We start from the raw sequence: 12530 nt of genomic DNA, 5'->3' as shown, positions 1-12530 counted from the left end.
CACGATCATCCGGGGATCGACCGGTCAATGGGTTGGACATCCCTGTTCTTGTATTAAGGCCATAGGCAAGATGCAGACATTCAACACAGGTGGGCTGTTGTGGATAATCCCTTCCATTGTATGTCCTCTAAAGACATCTGAGGTGACTAATAAGGGGAAAGGCTTCCCTAACTGCTTAGTCACCATAAGAAAAGCAATTCAGTCACAGATTTTGTTGAACAACATCAGTTGTGGAGTGAGGCCTGACAGTACCACAGAGCAGGGGGTTGCCATATTTTTGTTTCCACAGGAGTCCTCTGCCTTCGAAAACTTTGTTAACAGCCAGAGGGGTTCACTGGTGCAGATTTCCCCGAGTGCAGTTGCACCTGTTTGCCACACTGCCTGTCATTCAGCTTTCAAAGGCACAAAACCGTGTAGGAACTCTAGAGAAAAAAAGCTGCTTTCTCACTGGCGGTGTCTGAAGCTGTAGACATCCCTTGTGGTCTGCACGTCATGTTCTGCGAAGAGCATTCTTGCTTCTGTGTATGCAGGATGGTTGCCGGGTTGCCTGAGGAGACAAGAGACACATAGGTAAGGTGCTACAAGATGTTAGCTGTGACCCAGGTAATGAGTAAATGAAAAACGGTGCCAACACTTAAGAGTCTTTTTATTCTAGATGCCACTGCCTGTGTCCTTTTTCTTCAAACAATAATGCTCTCACCTCTTAGCTCTGCTAGCGTATTTGGAAAGACCCACTGGAGATAACATTGTTCTGGGCAAAGTACTTACTCATCAAATGTAGAGAGTCTCTCTCCTGCAACTGTTCTGCTTCAATGTAACCTGGTTCTGATCCTGCAAGAGAGAACACTTTAATTGGCCTTGGTCTTGTTATTAACTGCCTATATGAGGCCCAAAGTCTCTCCATGTTCAATTTTTTAACAGCATGTGCTTCCAATGGGGATATCCACCATGGAGTTTGTGGCTCCAATAGAGGTTGATATCTGGTCCATACTTTAAATAGAGCATTTCTGAGAATGTGACTAGTAAATCTGCTATGCACGTTAGCTTTATTATACCCGAGATAGGCATACCATCCAATACCTTGAATGATGGTCAGGGACTCTGACTCTGTGGGTCTCACTGGCCCCCCTGTCCCTCTTTCCTCTGGTGCCCTCTCATAGCTCTGCCTCCCAAAGGCTGTTTGTTGCAGCAGCCCTGGCTACAAACTCCCCAGGTGAATGGTGCCTCTGGGGCTGGCCAGGGGGTGTTTCCCAGGCCCCTGTGGGACAGTGTGAGGAGGCACCTCTCTTTCAGGCAGGGGGATCAACTGTGGATTCCCAGAGGACTCCCAAGGAGATGGGAGAAGAGGAGGCTGAGGGAACACTCCACAAGGGAGGCTGTTTAAAAATGGATGAGGGGCTGCCAGCTCTGCAGGCAAGGGGTGACATAACTGGGTTTCTGAGTCTCACAAGGGTGCCGCAGAAATAATGCAGTTGGTCAAGGGAGCCGTGGACCCAAAAAGGTTGAAAAACTCTTGTTCTAGCGTAGGAGAGGAAAACCTTCTGGCCATGGGTGCATGCACGTACTCTGCATATTTTGGGATGCTTATAACAGCTGGAGGATGCTCAGGAGTCGTAGTTTGAGGAATGGACCACCACATCCCTGGTTACCCACCACCCGCCCAGATTACCTATGTAGGGTGGCTTGTCCTTCAGCTTCCAGTTGTTGCAGTGGATTTGGGATTCCTGGTGCATATGTGTGTCAGGAGTTCGGAAGCAGAGTACCTGTAAAGGGTCTGATAGCACAAGAATTATCCATCCACCCTTCCTATCGTCTTTGGTGGTTTGTTGTTTGCACAAAGCACCTTTTTATCAAGTTCATACTTGTATAGTCATGTGTTTCTGGACAGAGAGAGCCCTAGCATGATGTATGAGCGATGTTCCCTTGCCAAAGCTTATATACTCCTGGTGATGTGTTGCAATTGGCTGGCAAACTGGAATCTTAATTCTAAGATATGGGAAAGACAGAGGTGGTAGCCATCTGAAGTGCTCCACTAAGAAAGTGTTTGAATCCTTGTTAACACAATTTTCATAGGTGCAACACTAGAGGCAAAATCAAGTCCTATGTGAGCAGAGGATTCCAACTCGGCTCCATTCCTCTTCAGTCATCCTCCTCCCCCTCGGTCTGCTTCTTCGGCAGATGTCTTAACAATGGTTTTATGGTCCCCAGTTGTAGCCCCACTGCACCCCAATTAGGGTGAAAACTTGGCTTCAAGAGAAGGTTTTTCCCCAAGCCTAATTGGTGTGTGTGCGGGGAGATATTCCTCCAGAGTGCAGCTGAGGAGGGGAAATTAATCACTCTTTAGGAGGATCACTCCTACCTCCCAAATCAGGTGTGGAAATAGCTAAAATGCTTTTTCTAGTCTTAATTGTGAGGGCGCTTGTGTAGTTGTGATGTGTGAGTGGTTGTGGTGTACACTAGGCCTGGGCGTTGTATCAATACATCGGGCCAGAGAGCAATGGCTGCTTCACCTGCAATAAACACTGGGTAAAACCGCCATGTGCTCTGGCCCTCATATCCCAGAGGCCCCACTGAGGGACACACAAGCTGGAGACAGGGGGCTTGATCAGCTGAGAAGCGGGCTTTCTTAAACTGCCCACTTCTCAGCTGATCAAGTCCCCCCCCCCCCGCCCTTTGGCTTGCGTGAGCTGGAGTGGGAGCTTCTTTAAACTGCTCCACTGATGGGCATAATTTTCTCTTTTGGCCTGTAAAGCTTACAATGTCACAGAGAGAACAAAAAAAGACCCAAGTGAGGAAATGAATCAAATAGAGGCTAGATATTTCTATCATTTTCTTGGATTAGCAGGAAGCTAGTTTAAATCATAACATTCCTTTGTAAGATTACAGATAGGTAGCCGTATTGGTCTGACGTAGTCAAAACAAAATTTAAAAAATCCTTCCAGTAGCACCTTAGAGACCAACTAAGTTTGTCATTGGTATGAGCTTTCGTGTGCATGCACACTTCTTCAAATACACTGAAACAGAAGTCACCAGATCCTTATAGAGAGAGAGAGAGGGTGGGGAGGGGTATTACTCAGAAGGGTGGTGGGAATGGGTGATTGGCCGATAGGTATGGTAAACCTGTTGATGACTGTTAACGACTGCAATTGGTCTTACAGGAAAAAAAGCTTTCAGTGTATCTGAAGAAGTGTGCATGTAGTTGGTCTCTATTTTGTTTCAACTTTGTAAGATCACATTTTTTAAAGTTGCATTTCAGCTGGCTGAAGCACAGTTGTTTGTTAAAGCTCAGTATGTCTTGCATGCAGAATCTATGTAGAAGGGAGTAAAGCACGATTACATTCCATAGCACTTAGTCCCAGGTAGGTATGCTGCATAAGACAGTAGTCATGACACAAAATAATTTGGTCTCTAAGGTGCCAGACAACTCCTTGAAATACTGGGGCATTCGTACATATAAAAAAATTAAAAGCCAAAAGCCAAAATTCCCCATATTTTGATGCTTATACTAGAAATAACATTCACTTTACTGTTTTTTAAAACATTTGAGAATACAGTCTTCAACGTATGAAGGAGAAGAAACTGTAAAAAGCAGTGCAACTATTCAGAAATCAAGAGGTCTTTTTTAAAAGCATGTGTTCATCAAACTACATAAAACCTTAGCTATACAACTTCAGTTTTTAATCAGACAATACAGTGCTAATAAAAAAACAGTGTTGATAAAATGTTTATAATATTGTTGTGTTCTCCTGGGGGGAATGGACTTCACAGCCAGCCATAATTTGTAGACCCTGTCTGAAACATCCCAGAATTTCCCCTTAGCATGCAGACACCCCTCTTGCTTTTCATTAGTCCCATTTTAGCTTCATTTCTGTCAGCACTCACCACATCAGTTGTGAGATAAAAAGGGTAAAGGGACCCCTGACCATTAGGTCCAGTCGTGACCGACTCTGGGGTTGCGCGCTCATCTCGCATTATTGGCCGAGGGAGCCAGCATATAGCTTCCAGGTCATGTGGCCAGCATGACAAAGCCGCTTCTGGCAAACCAGAGTAGCACATGGAAACGCCGTTTACCTTCCCGCTGTAGCGGTTCCTATTTATCTACTTTGCATTTTGACGTGCTTTCGAACTGCTAGGTTGGCAGGAGAGTTGTGAGATAGTAAAAGGTAAAGGGACCCCTGATCATTAGGTCCAGTCGCAGACAACTGTGGGGTTGCGGCGCTCATAAGATTAAATACAGATGACCATTCTTGGTATGCCAGAAACTACTTTGTAAGCTCACAACACTATTGCAGTGATAAGAATGCATGGGAAGCAGGTGAGTGGCAATTCCCCTCCAAAAGTATGTTTGGCATACTTAATGGTTACAACTTGGTACATGCTCAACTGCATTCACCTTCTATTTCTGCTCAGATATAAAGTGTTCAATTCATTTTAAGTAAGTTAAAAGACGCTGCTACCTTCAAACTGCGATGCAGGAAAGAGTGGTGTATACAGAGCTTTCTCCCACCAGCACTGCTTCGCTTGATTGTAGCTTATTTTCTGAAGATCATTATTCAATACAGGAAACTGTTTAGAGAATAACTGTATTTTAGTTTAAGAGATAAAACACTGCACTAAACTGCACTTCTGCTTGCTGATTAATCTGCAGCCAAAATACGTTTAAATGTTGTTTAAAAGTTACAGTTGCAAAGTTTGTGTCTTTTGACAGAGTGATGATATAGCATCAGTTACACTCACGCAGCACTGACTCAGAGGTCAGTCCCACGGAAGCTTATTCCCAGATTCAAAGCAGCCTGTTTCCCAAAAAACAGAAGAGAAGAGCAGAAGGTATTTATGCTCAGCCTTGAGATAAACACCTATGTTTGAATTGGATCCCGGTTCACATTTAATCCCTGTTTGGGGATGACAGGTGGAAAGTCATCATAGCTGCCAAGTACCCCGTATCTCCTGGGAAACCCCCGGTTTTTTTGTACCATTTCCCGGCAGTCCCCCGTATCAGTTCCTCTCCCGTTATTCTCCCTTATTCCGCTCCTGCCGACGGCCATTTTCCCCCTGCTTTGCCGATCTATGGGCACCAAAAATGGCCGGAGGTGCGTAGACGCGACTTCCGGCGCCGCCATTTTCAGTGCCCATAGATGGGCAAAGCGACACCGGAAGTTGCGTCTACGCACTTCCGGACATGCGTAGACGCGACTTCTGTTGCCGGCGCCGGCAACTTCCAGTGTCACGCGGCTGCCGATCCCGGATTTTGCAGTCCAGGACTTGGCAGGTATGTGTGCTGCATTCATTCAGCTGCTCTGTAGTTATCTGGATTGGGGCCCTCAAAATCCTCATATTGATAAGAGCAGCCATTTTTAAAAAAACCCAAACAGCTAATAATTCATGCTTTAAATTTTAATTTTAAAATATACTTTAAAACAGGCTTCCTCAAACTTGGCCCTCCAGATGTTTTTGGCCTACACCTCCCATGATCCCTAGCTAGCAGGACCAGTGGTCAGGGATGATGGGGATTGTGGTCTCAAAACATCTGGAGGGCCGAGTCTGAGGAAGCCTGCTTTAAAGTCCCAAATTCAAGCCAGCCTTTCAATTGCTAGATTATATAGCATGACTGGAGGATAAATTCTGAAATCCTCCATCTTTTACCTTTCATAAAAAAATTAATCATAACAGTTGGATCAGGACTATACATTTTAGGCAGGTTGTCAAATTCTTCCAACAAGCAGCACAATACAAGAATAGAACAATCATTTTAGAACACCTTGGAGTATTTACACAGGTTTTCAATATAGCACAACAGCTATACCCTGCCCAACAGGGTTAGACAGCAGGTTGCAAGAAAATGGTTTTGTATTTGCTCACTGAGAGAGATTTGTTCTCTTAGCAGTCTGGATGTCGACCCTGTCTCTCATGTTCCTCTACTGCTTTCTTGAGTATCTTTGAGTTTACATGTGTGAACGATGTTGATCACAACCTATTTAACACATTAATGTAATTCATAGCCAACATGCCTTTTGTGATGGCATTAAGGTTCCATTTTTCTAAAATATGTTAGATCTTTGAATTATACGAAAATGTACAGAACATACCTCTCTCAAGAACATACCTCTTTCAGCTGTGCTGAAGCAACAAGATTATCTTCATATGAATTATCTCCACAACTGCAAGACTTGTCTTCCTCTTCTTGTGGTTCTACAACATTGCAACTAGCTTTAGGGTTTTCCACAGCCATCATGTCTTGCAGGTCTTTTATACCACATTCTAAGCAAGAACTCTCATTTTCCAACAGCAATATTCCAGATGATTCTTCCTGGGAATCCAGAGATGTCTGTGCACTCTTTTCCATTCCACACTTCTTTAATCTAGGAAGGAACTTTCCAGACTCAAGTTCCAATTTGCCATAATAATGCCCTTCTTTTTCTGCATCTTCTTCCAGTGGTTTAAGATCTGCTTGTGGATCATCAAACACTTCAGTCTGCGAAGGGGCAGGGATAATCCCCTCGTCTTTCTCTGATTCAAAGTCAGATTCACTTCCACCACATGGAGAAAGTTCAGATGCAGAAATGGGGCGAAAGTGAGTTCTAGGAGAAATTCGTATAGCTCTGTATTGTGTTCTCCCAGCACCACATATTCTAGGACGAAAAACTTCCCTATCTGAATCTGAGCAAAGAATAGATTTGGGTTTAAAGCAAGGGCTGAAGGATGCAATTCCTTCTGGTTCAAATGTACATTCTACATGAAGAACTTGTGAAAATGGATTATTCAAATCAAAGGAAGAGAATGAATATTCAAGACCAGACTCTTCACCTTGAAAATTACCACAAGCTTCTAACAAGTCTTCATGGAAGATAAATGAAAAACCCCTATTTAATCCACGATCACCACACTTCAACTGCTCACTCTGTTCAAATGATACTAAAGGTCGCCATAACTGTCTGTGACCAGGGGCAAAGCTGTTTCCTGGTGTCATGAAAACATCTGTACCAGCTATTGTAACTACATCAGAAGTTGCACACTGTAGTAAGTTTCCTTTTGGATGGTTAGGCGGCACCACTGCCCACTCTCCATCACTGTTAAAAGTTTTGAGCTCCCCATACACACCACCAAGAATAAATGAACTTTCTTTATCTTGGTTAATATCCCACGGTTTGGAGGGTGTAGTATAATCCCCACAATCCACTTCTGATAAATTGTTTGAAGCAAAAGCTCTTTTCTCCAAATTCTCTTTCTGTCCTTCCCACAGATGATATTCCGATCTTTGCACTGCTTTGTTAGGGTCCTGAAGAATTTCTACCTTTGCATCATTTAAGCAACAGCAGTAATGATTTACATCAGTTGAAAATAGCTCCTCTTCTACACCATCTATTTCTATAATTGCTGCAGAATTTCTGTCTGTCATATTTGTCCAGATGTCTTTAATAACCCCTGAGCCATAGTCATCTTCATGTGGACTGCTGTCACTACACACTTGTGTAGATTCATATTCTTTATCTTCAGCTTTTTGTTCTAATTGTATACCACATATAGATTCTAGTTTTGATTTTTTTGTAAAAACTAAGGTAGGCATTTCTGCTAAAGGTCTAGTCTGTTCTGGGCAGGTTTCTTCCTGCAAAAAATCTACAATTTCTTCATCTATGTAACTTGAAGATACTCTGGGAACTACATAATTTATCTCATCCGAGTTAAATTGCGGGGATTCTTCAAATGGAATATTTAAAGTCTCATTGTCTGAACGTGTTTCTTCAGAGTATGACCATGGACTACAAGTTCTTGTTGATAAATTAGAACAGTGTTCATTTTCATCAAAGGCACTATTTTTGGTCCATATTAACAATCTAGACTGTGTTTTCCCAAACATACCAACATTGCTACTAGAATCTGTATTTTCATTTCCCAAACTGAATTTTTCTAAAGGAAATGGTAAGACAGAATTACTGCATTGCACTTCAAACACTGAAAAAGAATTTAAACCAGACCCTTCATTAGTATCTGAAAACAGCTCTTGATTGCCTGCAAGCATGTGAGAATTAAGCATTGTGCTGTCTAAAGTCGGAGAAAGTCTAATAGGAGAATCTCCTCCAAAGCTTTCCCCATCTGCATCACCAGAGCTAGAAGACGAGCAGCACTCCCAAAATTGAGCTAAATTACTAAGATCTTGTAAGAACCACCCTTCAGCACCAGAGGTGGCTGAATCTGCCCATATTGCACTTTCCCCTTGCAACTCCATTCCATCAAACACTATGCAACATTCTGCCTCAAAATTAGTCCCCTCTTTACTTTTCTGCCGAATCATATTCAAAATCCGACTCTCTCCTTCCATCTTGCCTGAGGCACCAGAATCCAACATGGATTGGTCAATATCCACTTCATAGAAGTGCGTTAGTTCTGACAGATGAACGCCATCTGAGTGTGTATCGTCCTCTGGTTGAGAACACTTTGAGGTCCTAGTGAGGCCAATGTCCTCATTTAGAACTGCAGGCATTTCCACAAAATGGCCATCAATGAAAGTACCTGCTGCGAGGTATGTTTTATTAATATTATTGTTGCTAATGCAGAGACCTTGCACCGATTCAGCTAATTCTTCTACAGCCTCCGAAGTTCCATCACATGTATCTTGCCTATTACGGTACGTCGTCTCCAGCTTGCTTTTTCTACTCAGGGGAACAAAGTATTCAGTAATTGGCTCAGTATACCATAAGGGCTCTTCCTTATATTCCTTCTCATTTCTGCTATCAAAATATAGCTCTTTTCTCTCGTAGTTCCCAGTTTCTTTCCTTCTAATTTCTTTTAATGGCCGTTTACCTCTTTTACAGAGTTGTTTGATGGATCCATTACTGCTGCTGCCACCATGAATTTTTCTTTCAGACTTCTCACCAAATTTTGCCAAATTCCGTCCTTTTTTACTCCGAACCTCCCTTGTTTTATGCCTGACCTTAACACATTTTGTGGTTGCCTTTAGTTCACCTTGATTACCACTAGAATTTGAACCTTCTTCACTGGAGCCAGAAGACCAGGATCGTGGGCGCATCTTTCCTTCAGATTTATGTCGGACTTGCTTTTTATATAAAACAGATTTATCTTCAACACTGCTACTTCCAAACTTATTCTCTTTTTCATCTCTATCCTTTTTCTGTGTGGTTCTCTCATGGACAGTGGCATGCCATTTGTTACCATTTCTCTCTTTGGAAATTTCACTTTCACTAATACAATCCTTTGGAGAGGATGTATCTGTGCTAGTTGCTGGGGCAGTAGAAGAAGATGAGGAGCTGGAGTAAGAACAAATTTTGGATTTATTCCACACTGTCATGATTTCTTGCAGGCAAACAGGTTTCTTGGAAAGAGGTGGAAATGCTTCATAATACCTGAATGGAGAAACGAAAAATAAATAAAATCAGGAATAGGTTTTATATGCAGGACTTACTGTAGATATGGATTTGACACTCAACCCTTCTCTCATAGCTTGCTAGATGAAAGGGGGGAAGACAACAGGCAAGGGTTCCATTTATATGTACTGCTTGGGATGTGTGGGAATCATGGGAATGATTACTCATTATGCCCAGACATCCTGACTCACTGTACATGCACATGAGTGTCTCCAAGAATAGGTGGGCCCTTTCTGCCACCTCTGAAACACAGTGCAAAGTGGGAAGCAGAAGCGAGGGTTCCATCCAGTGCTTTTTTCTGGGGGGATGCATACCACTAAACATTTTGTTTGGCCTCATTGGGGGGCAGTATTTCAATGTGAGTAGGAAAATGAGAGTACCCCGTCACGGTCCTTGTTTGGCTACTTCTGAGAAACTAGTACCACAGCCATTCTGTCTTTGAGGCTTTTATTTTGCCTGATATTTACAATGTGATTCAGTATCAAGAATACATGTCTGATCAGTCTGACAAAGATTCTCCCAATGCCTGGCGTCTGCTCCTCCCCCAGCATAGTAAGCGTGGGATTCCTGCCCTCCTCCCTTTGCGCCTGCGCACCTTGGAATGTCTTAAGTCAGGCATGAACTTAAAAGGGCGAGGCATCTCCCCGCTGGACACTTCCCCAGATCCCTCCCCCTGGTATCCTGTCTGAGGTTGCAGTAAGGGCTCTAGGATGCTGCCTGAGCCAGGGTGCCTCCCTTCTGCGATTGTCAGGGAATGCTCACTGCTAGAACAATCCCTGACAACCCCTAAACATTTTTAAAGAAAAAAAAAGCACTGGTTCCATCCATGTCAGGAGGGGCAAAGAAACACAGATCTCTAGAGTCCCTGATGCCCAATGTTGTCATCAAGCATGAAGGGGCAAAGAAGCCAGGTGTCCAGGAGACCATCTCGTAAATTAATGTTATTTTCCTCAACAGGTTGTTCATCACTATACCGCATATCATGAAAAATAAAAAAGTGTCACTGAAGACAACATTTCTGACACACAAAAACTAACTTCTCCAGCAAGGTGAAAGGTAAAGGACCCCTGCACAGTTACGTCCAGTCTAATTCGACTATGGGGCGTGGAACTCATCTCTGCTTTCAGGCCAAGGGAGCCAGCGTTTGTCTAGACAGCTTTTCTGGGTCATGTGGCCAGCATGACTAAACTGCTTCTTGGTGCATGGAACACTGTGACAAGTGCCAGAGTGCACGGAAAAGTCGTTTACCTTCCCATTGTAGCAGTACCTATTTATCTACTTGCGCTGAACTGCTAGGTTGCCAGGAGCTGGGACAAAGCACATGGATTCAAACTGCTGACCTTACGATTTGCAAGCCCAAGAAGTTTGGTGGTTTAGACCACAGCCACCTGTGATTCATCAAATCAATAGCTTTTCCCTGCCTATTTTTCTCATCCTTAGCCTCTTGTTTGGTAGGACTGATAAACTGGGGAAGCCCTGCCAAATATGAAAATCAGTATTATCATTTGTCAAAGGATAATATAACTTTCTCATGTATATATATATTTTAAATCTTATTTTATGATTACTTTGCAGAAGTAAACATTTTAATACAAAACAAAAGACTGAAACCCTTATATTAAGACCTATATATGTTTAACTGTCTATTTAAAATAGCATTTGACTTTTACATCAACATACACAGGAAAACACAATACTTCATTTTAAAAGAGGGATACTTACATTTCCACCTGATCCTTTGCTGCAGGAGAGAAATCAACTTCAGGAGGCAAAGAGCCCTCAATTTTTTTGTGAATCTTCTCCTCTGCTAAAAAAATAAAATAAAAACAGTCTTCTGAAAATGTGATCTCATACTTTCCCTACCAGGCTACTTCCTATAATAAGAAACATGCATCATATTAAGTAATTGTATTTACAGTAGTATTATTGCATAGTTTAATGGTTTAAGCACTTTATTTTAAACCTTTCATCAAGTGAATTTTGTCCTCTAAAATTGATCAAATATTATTTGAACACAATCAGGGTAGCCTTATATACATTTTGGATTTAACTAATTTTAATAATTTTCTAAAACACACTCATAAGTTATTGAAGCCATTAAAATATATAAAATTTGTCAATACAGCCTTCATATCATGCAGGGGTGTAATTCAAATCATTTGCTGAAATAACCCACATTTCAAAAAAAAACCCCACATTTCTATTACAATATAGTATTCTGTTTGGAGACAAGCGGGGAGCAGTTATGAAAGTAATGGATTAATTAATTTCAAGGAGGCCAGGAAAATTCATTTACCCAAGCTTTCCAGAAACACCAGCTACTAGATACAGATAAAAATGTGTTGATGTTCAGCTGTTTGGTAGATGAGAGTAAAACATTTGGGGTTTGAGACCGGAACAAAGATGAGAACTCAGTGAGTTAAGAGTATGAGATCACCCAGATATTTCTAGTGAACGACATTAATGAGACACAATGTGTTATTTTTTGAAGCCAAGGGATGGATCCAAGTGGGGTGATGGCTTGCTTATGTCTGGCCCCTCATATCAATCCCACAATTGTAAATCTGTATGAAATACAGCAGGTAACAGTCTAGCTTAAAATGCAATCTAAAACAAGGTCAAGTGTAGGCTTTAACCCCTGAATCATCACTCAAATGACTTAATAAATCCTTTGCTATGAAAAGAGAGAATTATGATGACCACCAACTTAAATATCATTGATTTCAAATGGACTAAAGTGACAATAATTTATTCTGGCTCTATCCTCAATATTTGCTTTCCCAGGCTAAATACTTAGTTACTGTTATAGTAAAGTATTGCATTTTTTTAGTTTCAATATAAACTTTTTCAAGTGCATCTTCAGACTTTTATCAACCCATTAACAACTCTAGAAGGCTGGTCATTGATTGGGGTAGCCAATATGGGCAGGGATGTTCCAAATTGTAATCCAGCAACACCAAGATGGTCTCCCATGGATTACATTCTCTTGTTATGGCTTCACAATGCTCCTTATATATAGTGGGAAGGATCTCAATTTTATAAGAAATGTCACACATCATGACCCAATATTACAGCTACAGTCCTTGAAGAACTTGGGGTGCAGTTATCATAAAGAGCCAATAAAGTGGATTGTACTGTTTCAGGCTACAG

At 42.0% G+C, this 12530-nt stretch overlaps 1 protein-coding gene across 17 annotated transcripts in view; it reads right to left on the bottom strand.

Moving 5' to 3' along the window:
- Nucleotides 1–12530, bottom strand: part of KIAA0232 (KIAA0232 ortholog) — a 52572-nt gene that overhangs the window by 5959 nt on the left and 34083 nt on the right. For 15 of the 17 annotated variants that reach the window (XM_035103321.2, XM_035103320.2, XM_060278144.1 and 12 more), the window contains 6 exons: nt 11103–11187; nt 6104–9359; nt 4458–4566; nt 1670–1774; nt 769–831; nt 449–547 (listed from right to left, as the gene is read on the bottom strand). In XM_035103321.2, the coding sequence (XP_034959212.1) occupies nt 449–547; nt 769–831; nt 1670–1774; nt 4458–4566; nt 6104–9359; nt 11103–11187 (3717 nt within the window). Of the gene's footprint in view, nt 1–448; nt 548–768; nt 832–1669; nt 1775–2640; nt 4567–6103; nt 9360–11102; nt 11188–12530 lie in introns of those variants that run through there. The other 2 variants (XR_004691820.2, XM_060278149.1) reach the window with 2 other exon arrangements.

The sequence above is a fragment of the Zootoca vivipara genome, chromosome 8, assembly GCF_963506605.1.
Source record: "Zootoca vivipara chromosome 8, rZooViv1.1, whole genome shotgun sequence".
In the NCBI taxonomy this organism is placed as follows: Eukaryota; Metazoa; Chordata; class Lepidosauria; order Squamata; family Lacertidae; genus Zootoca; species Zootoca vivipara.
Note: the sequence above shows the minus strand (reverse complement) of the source record. Positions and strands in the feature narration are given on the sequence as shown.